Source organism: Eublepharis macularius, chromosome 4 (genome assembly GCF_028583425.1).
Source record: "Eublepharis macularius isolate TG4126 chromosome 4, MPM_Emac_v1.0, whole genome shotgun sequence".
Taxonomy (NCBI): Eukaryota; Metazoa; Chordata; class Lepidosauria; order Squamata; family Eublepharidae; genus Eublepharis; species Eublepharis macularius.
In genome coordinates this window covers 121,555,070-121,572,846 of record NC_072793.1, presented here as the reverse complement: position 1 = coordinate 121,572,846, position 17,777 = coordinate 121,555,070, and the positions used below count along the sequence as shown (strand labels likewise).

At 42.9% G+C, this 17,777-nt stretch overlaps 1 protein-coding gene across 1 annotated transcript in view; it reads left to right on the top strand.

The window, feature by feature from the left end:
- The window catches only part of KBTBD12 (kelch repeat and BTB domain containing 12), a 69,088-nt gene extending 53,505 nt beyond the window's left edge, over positions 1–15,583 (top strand). The window contains exon 6 of the mRNA XM_054978819.1: positions 11,496–15,583. Within this exon, the coding sequence (XP_054834794.1) occupies positions 11,496–11,665 (170 nt within the window). The 3' untranslated portion in view covers positions 11,666–15,583. The remainder of the gene's footprint in view (positions 1–11,495) is intronic.
- Positions 15,584–17,777: the final 2,194 nt, after the last annotated feature.

The window sequence follows — 17,777 nt, the reverse complement described above, 5'->3', positions numbered from 1 at the left end:
TGGGGAGAGTCTCTGAGGCGCGCCAGCCCTACTTCTGGCTCTCATCCTAGCCTGTTTGTCCCAAGCACCCTCCAAATTAGTCTTTCACCCACACTAAATCCCAAATTCTATTATGAATGCCTCTCACTTGCTTCATGCACACAACTTTGGATTCCTTTTTTTTCTCTGACATATACTTGCAAAACATACATTTTCCCTTCGTGGACACCTCACCCACCCAAAGCACCTTTTCACCTGCAAAGACCATCCCCAATTCATCCCCTTCCAGGAATTATTATGCAATCCTAAGCAAACTTACACCCCAAGTGGCATTCAAGCCTTTCAAAGGGTGACACCAGCCCTAAATCAAACTCCAGTGTTTTCAACCAATTCATAACTGAAAACTGGACTGAACGAGGTCTAGCTGGCACTGAGTGTGAAGTTTGGCTTGTTCAGGGGACTACAGAGACTGCAGCTATGATTTTAGGTGTGCTTCATTTGCTGCTTAATACTGGCTCATCTGTGCCATTAGTAATTGCCTTCTTTCCATGATCGTATACTGCTGTAGCATTAAGGAAGCTCATTATAAATAGCTTAGAAACTCTGCTTGAAGTCCTATTTCCAACCTGCTGTGACATCAGTCAAGAATCTACACTTCCTCACTCACCATTAAAGCAGCAAAATAGACACTGCTTGTTAATTGTGCTGATTCTGCTAATATGAAGCTAATGATAACTTTCCTAGAAGGAAAAATCAGTCTTTTGTTTGGACAACTCTCCCTGGTCCCCCTTTGCACCTCCACCTCCTCGAAGAAGGCCCAGTGGCACAAACAGCAATGTCTTCCAGTTGTCAGCTAGAGGAGGCAGGAGGTTCAGCAACATTAGAATCTTTTAGAATCAGTGACAGCTGACAGTTTTGCATGCCCAAGGAGCAGTTTTCTTTGAAGGAATGATACAGTGAATAAGAATCACCTAGTTTTGCAAACTGATGTACTGTTAAGCGATTGCCACATACCTACCAATGTAGGCTTTGCAAACTGGCAGCAAGATGTTCCAGTGGATGCATTCTGTTACCCTTTCCTATCAAGTGAACACCACCCCCAGGTCGGCAGAGGCTGACAGCTATTAAAGCTTTGCTTACATGGCACAGATTGTCACATTAACATACTCTACACAAGGAAATGGCAAGTATCAGCTACAGGACACAAGAGGTCCTGCATATTTATGAAACCTATTTCAGATAAGCCTCCTCTATCTTGGAGCAATTGTGAAAATACAAAACCCTCCCCATAGGAATGGAAAAGAGTGCACATGTATCTATGAATGGTAAGGATCAAATAATGATGGGCAGCGCAATTTTGAAGCCTGCTGGGCTGCTGATGGCGGCACACCAGCATAACTGCAGCCCCGCCAGTTTGCTCCCTAAGGACTTTGGCAGAAGCGCTGTGCTGGTGGCTGAGCCTGGCTCAGCGCAGCCTGGAGGGAATGTTCTATAATTGCCCTGGATGAATACACCAATCACAGGGGGGCTGGAGTTGATGGTGCTGTGAGTGGCAGGCAGGGGAGGCGCAAGGGTCTGCCATGCTCGCGGCCGGCCAGGCGCCCCCGCGCGCACATGAGCGTGCGCGCACACACCGGCCTGCATGATAACATCACGTGTGACATCATCACGGGAGCGCGCGTGCCGCTGCCAGCCAATTGCTGCGGCAGGCGGCCTCCGAGCTCTCCCGCTCGGTTGCCTGCGCCGCCACAGATGCCTGCCCGTGGTGGCTGCGCCTGGCCGGGGGCTTGTGCTGGCGGCGGCAGCAGCACGAGGTGGGAGAGATAGGAGGCTGGTGCTTTGTGGCACGCGCTCCCGCCCGCCGCGCCTCCTCTGGCACTCCCTCCGGCACCCCGCGCCTGCGGCCACTGCCTACCTGGCCTTAATAGGCGCGCCGGCCCTGGTGGCAGGGAATGGCATAGCCAGTCTGCAGGCCAGGCCACATTTCCTGTTGCAAGCTGCCGATGCTACTCCTCCACCCTGCAGAGAGCAGGTGCACCGGGCAGAAAGACCCCCACGATCGGGCTCACCACACCCCAACAGAGGCGTCTGCCTCAAGAGGCCTTTTGGAGGGAGACACACCAAAGGTGCAGACAGGGTGCCTGCCCACCCACCCACTCACCCAACCATCTCTGATGAAGGCCAGGCTGGCAGCTGAAGCATTGCTTGCTTGCCAACTTCCACTCACCCACCCCCACTGCCACCACCACTACTCCAAGAAACATGCATCCTCTCCATGAAAAGTGAAACCAGAAGTGGGACTTGGCATAAGTTGCACCCATAGCCCCCAGCACTCAGGATCAGCCCCCCAGGTCTTGGAGAGGCAGCTCTGTAGAGATGAGAGGGGGCGGGTTCTGCCCATAGAAAAGCACAAGCGAGGCTGGAAGGCCCATTGAATGTGATGGGAGCCATGAATGCTCATCGACTTGCAGCAGTTCCAGTGAAATGCATCATTGCATCAGAAAGATGCAAGGAGAAAGCAGGGTGGACCTTAAGAGCCAGGCTCCAGTCTGGGATGAATGCTCCCAGAGTGGAATGATGGCCTGCAGGTCCAGAGAAACTGCTCCGGGGGTTGTCATCCCAGCTCCAGCGCAAGATTCCTGAACTCCATCCCTGCTTCCACAAACAACAAAAGGGAGTGTAGTTTGGCCTCATGGGGAGGGGCCCCAGAGATTCCAGGACATTGCTCCCCCCACCTTGCTCCCTGCATACAGTGGTCCTCTTCCTGGCTTATCAGATGTCAGCAGCACTGTCAGACAATAAGAGCGTTCTGTGCCCCCCCACACACAAGTGACATGCCAAGTCCCACTCCACTGCCTGCAGTGAATTTGACGGGGGGAGGGAAGCTGGGTGGGGCTGGAGCCTCCAAGGTGCCACCAGACACCTGCTCCTTTTGGCAGCAGAGCGACACAAAGGCATGGAGGCGCCTAGAGCCTCTTTCGAGCCATCCAATCCATCCCTGCCCAGAGCCAGAGACCATTCACTGGGAAGTGTGAAAGGCAGCCCTACAGGGAAGTGGAGGGGGAGCTGCTGTCATGCAGAGCAAGCAAAGAGACAAGAAGGGAGTCGTTGTTCAACACAGACTTTATTGATCTTCCCAAAGTGGGAGGATAGCCGGCAGCATTTTGCCAAATACCCTCACCCAGAAAGGGAGCTGAGAGGGTAGCCCAGCTGAGGGAGTATGAATGGAGCCCTGGTATGGGCTGGTAGAAGCCCTCCCCTTCGAAACAGCTGTGTTGAGCATGGCTCTTGGGTGACTGCCTCTTTGGAGGCACAAACTTTGCTGGCTCTTGGACAGGGGCTGCCCCCCTGGAGCAGACCTCAACTGCAGAGTGCCCGCCCCGGAAACTGCAGCAGGTCCAAAATGCTGCTGCTCGTGTCCTGACAGGAATTTCATTCAGGGCACATGTGACTCCAACTCTGCAGCAGCTGCATTGGCTCCCTGAGGAATTCCGGATCAGGTTCAAGGTTCTGTTTCTGACCTCTAAAGCCCTAAATGGACTGGGACCAGCATACCTGAAGGACCGCCTCTCCCCATATGTACCTTGGAGAGCTCTTAGATCTGCAAGTAAACACGTACTGGTGGTCCTTGGCCCTAGGGAGGCTCAGCTGGCCTCGACCAGGGCCAGGGCATTTTCTGTCCTGGCCCCAACCTGGTGGAACTCTCTGTCAGAAGACACTCGGGACTGCCAAGATACTGCATCTTTTTGGTGGGCCTGTAAGACAGAGATGTTCCGCCAGGCATATGGTTGAGGCCAGCACTGGATCCATCTAATTAGCCTCCCTGTCAGTCTCCTGCCAGTGCGGGGGGGAAGCATATGGTCCATCTGCCTCCCCATGCTTGAGGAGTTAGAGGTTCACCAACCCACACCTCCACCCTTTTCTTCCCTTGTGTATGGTGAGCAGGGAAAGGGGGAAGGGTGCACTACCTGGAATGTTGAAATCCATGTTGGTACTGAGTTGTATTTTACTGGTTTTATTTGTTATAATTTATCTATGATTGTAACCCGCCCTGAGCCTGCTTGCGGGGAGGGCGGGTTAGAAATCCAATCAATCAATCAATCAATCAATCAATCAATCAATCAATCAATCAGAGGCCAGCATTGGGGGGGGCACCAGTGAGGAGGAGGGAAGGCCAGTGTGAATGAATGAACCAGGACATCTGGCTCCCCAGTTCCATCTTACCTGTCACTGCATCCTTGCCCCTCTCCAAGCAGGGACTCAGAGGTTGGGTAACCTGCAAGGGACCTTGAGTAGTAGTTGTTAGTCCCAGCACACTCTTGCCACACTAGCACAAGCACCCTCTCACATGTTTTGCTTTATGTCCCTATGGCAGGGAGCTCATGGGCAAGCCTCCAGCTGCCTCCATACTAACCTGGGGTCATGGTTGCCCCAGTTGGAGGTAATGTAGGGTGCCTGAGGAGCTGATTGGGCATTGAGGAGGGGGATTGGCTACTGCAGCAGCATGAGCAGATTTGTCCCTGAGGTAATCAGCCTCCTATGCTCTGCTGGGCTACTTGGGTGGGGCTGGGCATGGGGGGGAAAGGGAATCGAGTTTTCCCATAGAATGGGCTCCTATGGCCTATGCTGTCCTTTTTCATGGTGTAATTTTCTGTCTCTGTGGGGGGTGTTTCTGGGCCTGAAATGGCTTAGGGAGCTAACTAATTTGCCCTTGCCTCCCGGGCCACACCCCGGGAGGGTTGCCAGGGACCTGGAGTCCCTCAACTGGAGATGCCCAGGTCCCTGGATTCTCCCAGTGGGGGATTGGAAGCTGGCACTTACCCTTTGTTCTTCGCATGCACAGTGAGCACGTGCACTCCTGGCTCGTGTGATGACATCACTTCCGGGAGTGACATCATCACGCGGGGTTCAAAAGGGGCCCCGGATCAAAGGGGGCCCTTGTCCTTGCTGGTGCGGGCTGCTCTCGCTGTGACCACAGCCTGCTCTCACTACCACTGCCACGGCCCGCTCTCATTTGGCACAAAGGGGCTGTGGCGGCAATGAGAGTGGGCTGTAGCAGTGATGAGAACAGCCATGCTGCCCATGGAGGGGGCACTCCAGGGAGCGCCCCCCCACCAGCCAAGTAAGTGAGCACTGGGGGGAAAGGGTGGGATTGAGGAATCCCCTACCCTGAGCCAGGGGAATGGGAACCCTACCCCCTGGCCATCAGTGGAAGGACTTACACAGCAGTTATGCCACCACCTAGCTGCCACAACACCTCCAGCTCTTATAGATAAGTTCCTTTCCACAGGCTGGGGCAATCATCCAGCATAAAACTTTGTAAGAGTCACACCCACAATTGTAAATACGTAATTAGATTCATAAATATGAATCTAATTACGAATTAGATTTGTAAATTAGATTCGTAAATACGTATATGGGCCTACTCAGATGTAAGTCACATTTTATTCAGTGGGGCTTACTCCAAGGAAAGTGTTCTTAGGACTGCAATTTTAATCACTAGACTACCCATTTCTTAAGGCAAGGAAAATGTTATCAGAAACTGAATAACAGTTCAGCTTTTATTGTACTAGAAAACATGCAGGCTTTGCCTAAAGTTATAAGAAACCTATGTAGTTCACTTTTTCTTGCCAAATTGCTCATCAAGAAAAGAAGGAAATTATTTTTAAAAAATCGATATGTAGGAGCACAGGGATAACTGCAAACTGTAACCACATCTGAAATGCAATTTCAGAGAACACAGGAACAGATTAAATATTTATACTGTAGCCTAAAGCAATCTGTCAACCTCCACGTGCAATGGACAGAATCAAGTCAAGTGGACTGAAAACCATTCAGCAGTTACAGCAAAACTCAACCTGATTGTGTTTTGATGGCAAACTGCATTGGAAGAAAAGGTTCATATTTAAAAGTAAAAAATTTTGAACATGAATGTTGTTGGCTGTAACAGAAGGGTGAGAAATTTCAAAGAATTGTGAAGAACACTTAAGCAAGATGATTATAATCAAAATTAAAATACTTTCTTGTGAAGGTTACTACTGGAGCTGGATTAATCATTAAGCTAAATATACTGCAGAGCAGAGACCACACCAACTGGGTTCTCTTGAGAGTATGGCTTCCAGAGAACGTGCTAGCCAAACTCCCTCTGGTGGGCTGCTTTGACTTTCCTCATATGTCAGCCCATGGTTACACCTGCTTTGTAGATTCCTCAGCCCACCTGTTTTCTCTAATAAACTAATAGCATTATAAAATTGGACAGTCAATTTCTATTCTATTTCATCCAGTTCAGGACAAAAGAAGAGTATAGTTACATGTTCCCATGACAAACACCTATCAGATAATGCATGTGACATTGCTAATAGTGTATCACATTTTCTTCCCCCCGATGTGAGATTTTATTAATGTTATTAAAATTTTATGTTTTCAAAATGTTTCTAATCTTTAAAGTCCAAATACTAACACTGAACCATGGAGTGTTCATCTGATCCATGTAAACAAACAAACAAACAAACAAAAATGAACTCCTGCAATACACCGTTCTTTCTCTGTATCCATATCTGCTCATTTTATGGATAGCTTGCTCATTTTCATGTATTAAAATTAATTTTTAAAGCTGCACACTCTTCTTTAATACTACAATTCATCTTCCTGTTTGCTGTAGGGCTTTGTCAATTTCATTTGCTACACAAAGCAGAGAAACGAAATTGACAGATATTAATTTCAATTGAATTAAAGATTGTCAACTTCATTTTCAGTATTCTGACACAGATCCACATAGCCTAGCATACTGTCACCCAGTAATAACCTGTCCTATAGATACTGACACTTTTTGAAATCTCACACAAATGGAAAATGCTTTTCAAGATTATGTGAAGAAGACCTTAAAACTATGATTCATTGCTGGAAAATAGGTATATTTTAATCTTAACAGTGGGATTCCTCAGAGACCACCTTTTCTACAAATTTTTCTTCCAAACTGACTTCTGTCAAAACAAAAATATGTTTCTTCAGTCAGAAAATATGCCCTTTATACTGTGTGGACCAATATGTTCACAGAATGCTATCGTTAGCATCCAACTAAACTTGAATAATATCAAAGATATATGGTGTTATTTTAGAAATATTTTTTAAAAACAGGATATTTTCCTCAAAAACATTTTTTAGCCTAAATTTATTGAGACAAAAAAATAAGAACATCTGATTTCAGTTCAATTTACATCTGAGTGAGTGTGTTTAGGTTTGCAATTTGTTTACTTGTATACGAAATTAGAAGAGACAATTTATCTGTTTGATTGCTGTTCTACTTTGCCCAGGGCCTCAAGACATGTAATAACACAAAAATAAAAACCATAAATAAAATATGTATTAAGGCGCAAAATTCAGTACTGCAACAAAGAAATTATCCAAGCTAGAGAAATTATTGTATTCCAATTACATCAACCCTTTCTCATCATCGAAAGATTGATAGTCCTTGAAAAGCAACTGTCTTTTTATTATTACAAAAAATACAAGAATAGAACAATAGAACAATACAATACCATACAATTAGAGAGTTCCAAGTTGAGAAACTAAGAAAAAGAACCCCCTCTGCAACTTATATCCAATTTAACACTTTTTTCTTAACAGTCTCTGACTGAAAGTTTTGGTTCCAATATTCAACAAAACGAGTTCAGTACTGAATAAACAAGTTTTGCACTTCAGTCTTCTTTGAAAAGTCTTATTACAGAAATGTTATCCATTAACATATGCCACAGTTTAAGTGCCCAGATCTCTATCTTTAGAAATGTACAATGTACACAATATCCAGTTTTCTGCTAATATAATTTTGGTGATAACAAGTACTATTGTTTTTTAGGTAACTGGTGTATATTACACCCAAACAAATACACTAATGAGAAATGTATTTCCATACCAGTTAGTCTATGTATTTCTTTTTGTATATTATTCCAGAATTCATTGACAATATTGCATTCTCACCTCAAGTGGAAAAAGTGCCTATTCGTAGCTCACATTTTCCAACACTTATTTAAGATATTGGCACCCATTTAAAATAATCTAGTTGGAGTGAGTTACCATATGTGAATGACTTTAAGACGATTTCCCCTAATCTTAACTTTGTTGATATTTATTTTACATTTCTAAGATGATATCCCAAACTTTAGGTCTTAACATTTTTCTTCCAGCCACAGCTCCCTGAGTGTACATTAGTAGCACCTGACCTTGTTGCTGTGTAATGTAGGAAAGATTCCAGAGTTTTAAGTTTTCTTCTCTGTTAAATGGCTCAGCTTGACACTCAGATTTCAGCTAGGCTAGAGATTCCTCAGAACAGAGGCAGAGAAAAAGAGAAAAGCCTATCCAGACCTTCTGTTCCACATAATAAAAGTTCTGGTAGAATGTAGTAACTTTAGAATCAAAAGAAAAAGCAGGAAAAATGAAAGAAACTTTTTCTTTATAGAAAAGAATTTGTTCACCCTTTTGTAAGAAGTGTTAAAAAACCTAGTGGCTCTTAAGCTAGAAAAGAAATGACTTCCTCCCCTCCCCACTTTTAAAAAGGACTCTAAAGCAAAAATCTCTTCTATTTTGTAGCTCTTTTGTTACTGTAAGATTTCTCTGTCTTCATTAAAAGCTGCTCATTGGAAGACTGAATTTAATTTTACAGGGCTATTTGAATCTAACTGCTCCTGCCAAATTCATCAGTTGTTCCAAACAGACAAGCTCTGAAAGTTTGACCAACATTGTCCCCACCAGTCATTGGAGATGGCTGCTTAAAACTGATGCCATGTTTGTAAAAGCCACAGCGCTCATTTTTCAGAAGATGGGAGGGCATTATCATATATGACTACTGCAAAGCACATGTGATCCTCTCTTGTGTATAGTTGTGTTGCATATGAATATACTACTCACGCAGGAGAGAATTTGGAAAAAGAAATGGCAGATTCTAGAGAATAGGTTTTATGTTCCCATTAGAAGCTAATTTAAACTGTGTTGATTTAATCCTTACATTTGTGAAATATGCCCTTAATTTGATCTATATCAAACAAAAATCATAGTCTAAGTTAATAATTAGATGATATTATGCTTTCATATGTACCTTTCAATGCAGATGTTTCCAAGTCGACTTCCAAACAAACATCTGCTCTAATTAGCTCACTTCTGTGTTGGCAGTTATTAGTCTTCATCTCCCCTCTTCTTTCCATGACCACAATAAAAACTGGGAAACTGTCCCATATTCCCTTACAGTTTGTTTTCTCCAGGGTGAGGCAATTACACACCAGTGAACAGTCTAGACATGGGGGAAAAAAAACAATGTTCAAAACATTGTTTCAGGACTAGTACGCCAACAAGGCCCAGACCCTGGAAGTGGAAAGTGCCCCCCCGCCCCCGCCATCCTGACCCCTCTTTTAAAACTCCATTTTAGGAAATATGGACAATTAGATTATTCCCTCCCCCCCACCTCCGCAATGAGACAGGAAAACAATTCAGTTTATTTTCAATTCATAAATGTAGCATTCTATTAATTTTAACATATATGAGCAGCATTAGAGTATTCAAAATACAAACAGTAGACATGAGCAATAGCATATGTAATGGTCCTGGGACCCTGTTGCAGGAATTTCTATCCAGAGGCAGGATACATTTGTTTCTGCAACGGGACTGAGTGAAGGATGCCTTTAACAGAAACCTTTCAAAGAATGCTCAAGCAGTGCTAGATATTCACTGGATAATTTAAGTTGTTTACAGTAGTTTTTTAAAAGTATTGGGGTTATTTCATCTTTCAATCTTTTAAAGCTTACTTGTAAGTTTATTTTTGCTTCCCTCCCATGATGATGTGCCAACTCACACCAGTTTATCCTCACAGCAACTCTGCAAGACAGTAGATTGAAGACAGTGGTTGTTATCCAGTGACCTTCATGCCCTGGGTCTCCCTGATCCCACTCCAGCAGTGCAGTTCTAAGCAGAGTTACACCCTTCTAAGCCCACTGCCATCAACAGGTTAACTCTGCTGGGGATTGCATTGCAGCTCTCATAAACAGACAGCCACGCCACTCTGGGTGAGGCCTCTATTCAAATGAGAACATGCAAAGCACCCACAAGAACTAGGAACATCCCTTACTAGACACAATTCTGGAAGCAGAGAAGACACACCAGTCAGAACCAGTGCACAATGAATAAGGTGCCCGGATTTAAGCAGCCTACAAAAAGATGTTGCTCTTGTCTTTAGACCTAGATGCAGCAAATCAATTCGGTGTTTCGGAGCCAACTTGCACTGTTAGGGAGGAAATACACATTATTAAGTACCTAGGGATGCTCAAGTGAACCTCATTTCACGTGCCCCCCCTCCAACTTTCCATGCACTTGCTTGCACTGTTACACTTCAATTTGCTCCATGTGAATACTTTCATGTGTTTGATATCAGTTCTTCCTCAACTGTTAAAAGTATCCCAATTTCTCCCACCTCCATTTATTGAAATGCAGATCTTGACACTTTCTCACACCTTAAAGGAAAGCAAATTGGCAAGGAGCCTATTGTACTTGTTCTCACAGCAAAAACAGAGTTGAATTGGTGCTCTGCCCTCCAGACACACTTGCAGATGCAATGACACAAAGGGAGCTCCCATGAAAGTGCCATGCATGTGTGCTGAGCCAGAACATCCTGCACATGAATCGACACCATACATAAAATCCTGCACTTGAGCATCTCCAGGTACTTCACAACATAATGTCAGTCCCTGGCAGTTAGGTCCCTTCAAGTTCTCCACAGTTAACACACAGGTGTTCCAGTTGAAGCAACTTTATTTGAGATCTGTGCTGTCCAAGGTGTTCACACAAAGGTAGCAATTGGCAGAAGTGACAATTGAAACAAAGGCATGACTAGTTATAGGGAAACTTCCCGCCCTTTGGGTCCGTTGACATTCTGGCGCAAAAACCCAAAGAAGTTACATGGGAACTGATTCATTTAGGCTAGACAGAGTACAAAGCAAAATTATCCCAGTCTCTGGGAAAAGATACATCGTTCGCTGCTCGCAGCTTGCCTTCAAGGACACTTGCAAGAAAAGTGAAAGTAAATATTTTCAACAGATAACAGAGAGGCCCCACTGGCTCTCCTGCATTTCATGTTAACAGTTTACACACTCTCAGATGCTATAACAGGCTACAGCTTTAGCAAAACAGTAATGATCAGCACAAAATGCAGAATACAACATTGGCAGGTATGCTGGCATACATGGCACATTCACTCTTAGTGCTGCATTCAACTGGATGTTGAAGGTTTTAAGCTTGCAAACAGAGTTTCTGCCTCTGCCATCTCCTCTTGTAATCAAAAGTAGAGCGTAAAACAAACTTTGGACTGCTAACTTCTATCAAAAGCACTCATGCATCTGACAAAGAGAGCTGTGGTTCTCGAAAGCTTATGCTGCAGTAAAGTTGGTTAGTCTTAAAGGTGCTGCTGGACTCTTAACTATTTTACTACCTCTTTTGCTAACTTTGTATTTCATTTTTCTGTACCTTTATTTCAGCACGGCATGAAGTTATCACCAAAGAGATCCTGGAGCTGGACACTTGGGAAAATCAGTGGAATGTTGTGGCTGTCAATGTCCTCATGCATGACAGCTATGATGTCTGTCTTGTTGCTCAGCTGAACCCACGAGATCTTATTCCTCCTCCTCTTGATTTAGTAGAGCAATAGGAATGCAGATTTCCTTAGCAGTTAAGTTGAGAAGTTTAGAACCCAGAATTTCATGCAACTGGTCTGCAATGTTAACTGGATTCCTAAGAGATGAGTCCACAACAGGGGCTTAATACAGTGAAACCCAGCTGCTATAATGCATCTTTATATAATCAAAAATCAAGTTTTGTTGATTAGTAGAGCTACACAATTCTTTCTCGTTTAAAAAGCATCTTCAATTTTGTTTTGTTTGTTATCACATCACTTTGTTAGCATTGTTGCTTCCCCTCCTCCCTCCCCGTGCTAGGGCTGAGGATGGAGATGCTGATTTGGCCAAGCAGGCTGGTGTGGGAATTAACAGGATGCAAATGAAAGGAAAATGTGGCTTTCAGCAGGCAGAACTTGCTCTGTGTTAACAGTGATGTTTGCAAATAAGGACCCTTCTTTCTTGCAGACCTCTGAAAAACCAAAACAGACTAGAGGTGGGATCTCACCTAGACCACATACAACATTAGATCTATTGAGGTGTGGAAGCAGGTATCAGCATCTTACCAAGTGGATCCTAACTCCTTCAGTGGTGAAAGAGAAAAGAGCGGCCTCTTTTGATAACTGAAAAGATTATTCTGGGGATCCACAAGGATAAAAGCCATGCAAAAGATGGGCTGCAGTGAAGATGGAAGTCAGATGAGATCAAATGCAAAAAGTGATAGGCTCCAGCCCTAATAAATGTATCAGATATGCTTTCATAAACAACAATAAATTTATTAGTGCCCCAAGACTGTTAATATTTTTGGTTGTAACAAGCTAACACAGCTTTCCTTCTGGAATTTCTCTCTGGCTGAGGTCTCTTAATACTCTGGGTTGGTGTGCTCACTTTAGCAATCAAGACTTTTGTTGGTCTCAGGCTTTAGGAGACCACACTCTTGTTCTTAATGGGCTGTACAGAGTAGAAACTGATTGGCTACCTGGAGGCCTTCTGCTAGCAACAGGCAGGCATTTCATCAGTTGCACTGATCTTTCCTTAGTGGTAGGCTGAGAGCCCCTTGTGCTTTATCTCAGGCTTTTATTCCCTATTGCCTTCTTTTTGGCTTAGTCTCCTGGGATGTCCAAACCTACATGGTCTTTTGAGCTTTCTTAGAGAGCTAACCTTTCAAGATTCCCTCCCACATTGGTATTCTTGTTCTTTTATTTGACTAACCTTCTGTTGTGTTTCTGACATCAGAGTACAGTACTTCCGCTGTTTTCATCACTTCTGTTGGCAGTGGGAGGATGTATTAGGGAATGGATGAGGGAGGGATGTGAGAGATATACAGCTAAATGTAGCGGGAATATTGGTCAGGCAGGCCATAGTAATGAGAAAGTGTGATAGTATAGTTGGGAGAGGAAGGAATGAAGAAAAGAAGGAAGCATAGATTTGAGAGGACAGAGCATCCACTCCGTGGCATGTGTCCTATCACTCCGCAAAGTTGGATGCCTTCTTTCAACCTAGTAAGATTTCCTCCAATTTAAGTGGCTTTTCTGCTGGAGGAAGAGTCACATACGCTGGAGGAAAATTTCAAATTTTTCCAAGAAGAATGGTAAGATACATGCCAGTGAGTGTAACATGTAGACAGCCCATAATTACAACCTTTCCTACAGCAAATTGAGCAGGAGTGATGGATAAGGCATGTTTTCCCCCTAGTTCTGTTTAAGACTTTGCCTTGAACTATCAATCAACATTTTGAAAAACAAACAAAACAAAACCTCTATCATTAAACAAACACAGCCAGTGAGAACTACAGTAGAACTAGTATGATATAGAGCAGTGTGCTCAAGTGGAATCTGTGTCTCTGTGTTTAATAAAAAGGATGAAGCTAGAAAAGAAGCAAAGTTGTGATTTTATAATTCAACTCTTTTCTTCTTATGTGCCCTGTAGGCAGGATGCATCTGGCAGTCAAAATACTCACATTTAAATGTATCATCTCTATATTGTCAGCACTAGGAATAAAAAGAAGATTGAGCGTGTAGTCAAGGAAGTCACAGATGCTGCCGCTACCCAAACATCATACTGTGTAGCGATGCTGCTGTATGCGAAAGGGGCCTGAGCTTCTTCATATATGAAAAGAGGCAATAGTTCAAAACCAGTTTAGGGTACTGTAACTATCTTTGTGGGGTCTGTCCCACAGAATAAGATATAAAATGATCTCTTATTCAGGTATACAGGGTATCAACATCATGTAAGAACTTTCTGCACCTCTGCTCTCCTAAATAAACCTAAGGTTTATTTGCTTCTGGCCCTTCTAACCTATTTATCCAATAAAAGCTACCATTTTTATCTATTCTTCTCTGTATCTCTGACTTCTTTAAAAAGCTCTCTTTTGCTATGGTGGCTTCTGGAGATGCTCTTTTATTATTATTTTATTATTATTTTTATTATTTTTATTATTATTATTAAGAGGGGTGATTGAATGGACCCTAGTAATTACAGGCCAATTAGTTTCCTCCATTATTCTGTAAGATGTATACATCCTACCTGTATTACAAGTTAACAGATTGGATTTATTCCAAATCAGTGATAGGTCTAGAGCAACCAGGCTTCATCCAGGGAGTGTCAGCCCTAGACCACTGTATTGTGCTAAACCATCTAGCAGAAAATTATACTTGTTATACCAGAGGAAAGTTATGTGCTGCCTTTATGGATTTGAAATTTACGTTTGATTCAATCCCTAGGACCCGTTTGTGGGGAAAACTAATGAAAACCATGATTGATCGTAGATTGCTGCGGCTAATTCAGATGCTATATGATGATTCAACTGGTCAGGTTAGGCCTATTTCCACACACATTGAATAATGCACTTTCAATGCACTTTAGCAATCCTTTGGAAGTGGACTTTCCCTCCCCAAATGTTCACTAAAGAGTATTGAAAGTGGATTATCCAGCGTGTGTGAAAGCAGCCTTAATGCAAGCCAGATGGACCACTTTCAAAGACATTTATGATGAGATCCAGCGTTAAGCAGGGGTGCCTAATGGCACCACTCCTTTTTAATCTATATCTGAATGATCTGGCACCTGCTCTTAAACAAGATAAATTCCATATGCCAAATTTGGGAACTCTAGTGATTCCTATATTACTCTTTGCCAATGATGCTGTTTTAATATTATGATCTCCTATTGGGCTTAGAAGGCTAACAATCTTTTTCCAACTTTTGTTGGGAGCATAGTGTGACAGAATGGGTTTAAAATGCAAGGATTACCAAATGCTGCATCCAGAGAGTAGAAGGTAAAGGATTAAAACAACTGAAGGGAGTATGATTGACATGCTGCTGCTCCTCCTCTGTGATTGATCAGTGAGAAGGTAACAAATTGGAGCTGTCAGGATTGTCAGAGAGAATCGGAGATTGGAATCTGACCAGGAAGGGTCAGACTGAGAATCCTCTGTGTGAGGACAAAAAAGAAGAGAAAAATTTGCCCTAACTGGGACAGCTTAAGGTTGATGAAAAGCTTTTAGTTGATGAACTAAAGTGGGAAAGCCAGCACTAATAATACTTAGACAAGCTAGAACTGGGAGTGTGTGGTTGGCAGAGGAAGTGGGTAGGAGACTCCCTTTCAGTCAAGAGATCAGGGTTATGTCTTTACTAGAAGAATAATTCCTGCCCAGTGTCTGGAAAGGAGGTTTTGGCTCTGTGAAGTACCCTGGGTCTCGAGTAAAAGGTGTTGAAAACAGAGCACCTAAGCTGTGAAATGAAATCTATGAAGGAATCTTGTTTAAGTAACTTAAGCCTGAAACTACCAACCTTTCACTTCCAAGAACTACTGAAACTAAGATTTTAAAAGACTATTGTGCTTAATGCTTGTGAAGTATTCTGTTCAACAAACAAAATTTACCTCAGCTTTCCTTTCCCTGCCTATATGCCAACCCTGCCTGTTGAATAAACCTGCTGTTATTATTTTGAACTTTGCTTAGCCTCTAGTGTCATTTCATTTTATAGAAGATGTGGGCTTTTGTTTTTCCCTACTTAATTTTGGACCGACATATAAGCCTTGTGGGACAAAAGGAATTCTAAGTTACACCCAGATACACACTACCAGAGGCTTTCCAGCCCAGAAAACAACCTCATCGGTTTCGGAGGGAAAATCTGCCTGATAGTGGGTGAGTGGGTGGGCTAGTACACTATACATGGCCTGACAATTCATGTTGCTAAGTCGAAGATTTTTGTTAACAAAACAGAGAAGAGACTGCAAATATAAATGAAGATTAGATGACAATGAACTGGAGCAGGTCAGATCTTTCAAGTATCTTGGAGTAACTTTTGATGATCACTTATCCTGGAAGCCCCGGTGTAAGGCTGTTATGGTATCAGCAGCTTCTTCTGGGGCAGCAGTAGTAGAAAAGGTAGACGGTACCTTCCAGCTGCAATTACAGTTTTTAACACCCATGTGATACCCAAAATTCTATATGAAGCAGCAGTTTGGATTCATAAAATAGATGAAACAATAGATCAACCACTAATACAGTTTTTACGCCAGATATGTGGAATTCTGCTGTTTGCTTATAGCTTTCACTGTGGTTGTTCTGTTCCACAGTGGTTATTAGTTCTAAATAAACACTGTCTACATAACATTCAAGAAACTGGGAAATATGGAGTGGGACACCAGCACCTTTAGAACAGACAGACACACAAATAAAATTTCAACCAGATGGTTACTTACCTTGCCCCATTGCATTTCACATGCTGAGCTTCATTCAGCTCAAGGGAGAGATGGTCTTGCTTCTATGCACATTCCATCCATCCATGATACATGCTTAGTGAGCCAGCCAGCTCACACACATGTAGACAAGTATGAGATGACAGCGTAGCTCATGAAAATACACACAGACTGACAATGATGATTATCTATGGCCAAGAGATATTCCACCTACCTGGTAATAATAGTGGGTTGGGAGAGGCAGTTGCATAGCAATAGAGAAGGAGCAGACCCCTGCTCCAAAATGAATACCAGATAGAAAAGGTAAAGAGATCCTATCTGGGGCATCAAGTTATCAAGAGTAAGGCAAAGCTGCCCATTCCCCCTCCCTGAAACAGTATCTGTAGTTAATCTCTCCAAACTGATAAAGAAAAAAGCAAAAAAACTGTCATGGAACCTAGAACCAAAACAACCATTTCTGTAGCATAAATATTTTTAAAGAGTGATGTGTTTTTCCCATAAGAAAAATGCAGTCTTAGCTAATAGGAGCAAATAACATGCTCCATTGTGCAGCAAACGGCTAGGAAGCATAGAACGAAGTTTGACCACCCTCATAGGTTGCCAGCCCAGGTGGTCAGAGGCCAGTTCTGTCATAGGCTCATGAACAGATGGAATGATTTTCTCTTTGCATCCCCACAAGACACCACTACAAAATGTAGATGGTTTTCATAGAGAAGGGGGGAAATTATTGAACATATGGAGATGAATCTTGGCTAGATTCCAAGTCAGCCCCAAAGTTTTCATTGAGAATGCAAAGGAGTGAAAAAAGCTTTGTCAATATAACTGGACACTTTTTGACAGTGTTGTTGGAATTTTTTTTAAAAGCTAAATCTTTGAAAGGAGCTGATGCAAGAGAAACAAATGTGTGTTAAAGATGCATGTTGAAAAGAACCAAACCAAAAGGCTGTTTCGTGACTCCTGGGATAGTTTGGCATACTGTATTGTTTTAATTAATTTTAGTAACATATACAAACTGTGATAATGGTTTTAATTGTTTATTAGTCAATGTTTGGTGAATTGTGACGGCCTATGGCTATAGACAATAAACTCTTTTGATTGAAAAACCAAACCAAAATGAACAAAATGTTGAAAATGATACAAAAAATAAAACACCTCTAAAATAAATGTAAGGTATATTGTTGTTCTATAAGGTACATTGTTGTTGCTATACACACCCTGTAGACATAGTTTGCCTTGATCAGACCTACAAAGGTAACATGGGATTTTTGAAATAACAACATAAAGGTGCCTGGGGCATGGATATTCATTATATACGGAGGGCTGTATTTATATCAGTCCAGTCCATGACTACATATAATATATAACATTTTGTTTTATTGTACCCCTGGTCAGGTTTATTTTATTCTTTGTAATAAATAGATAATTGGTGTTTAGCAATTTATCAGT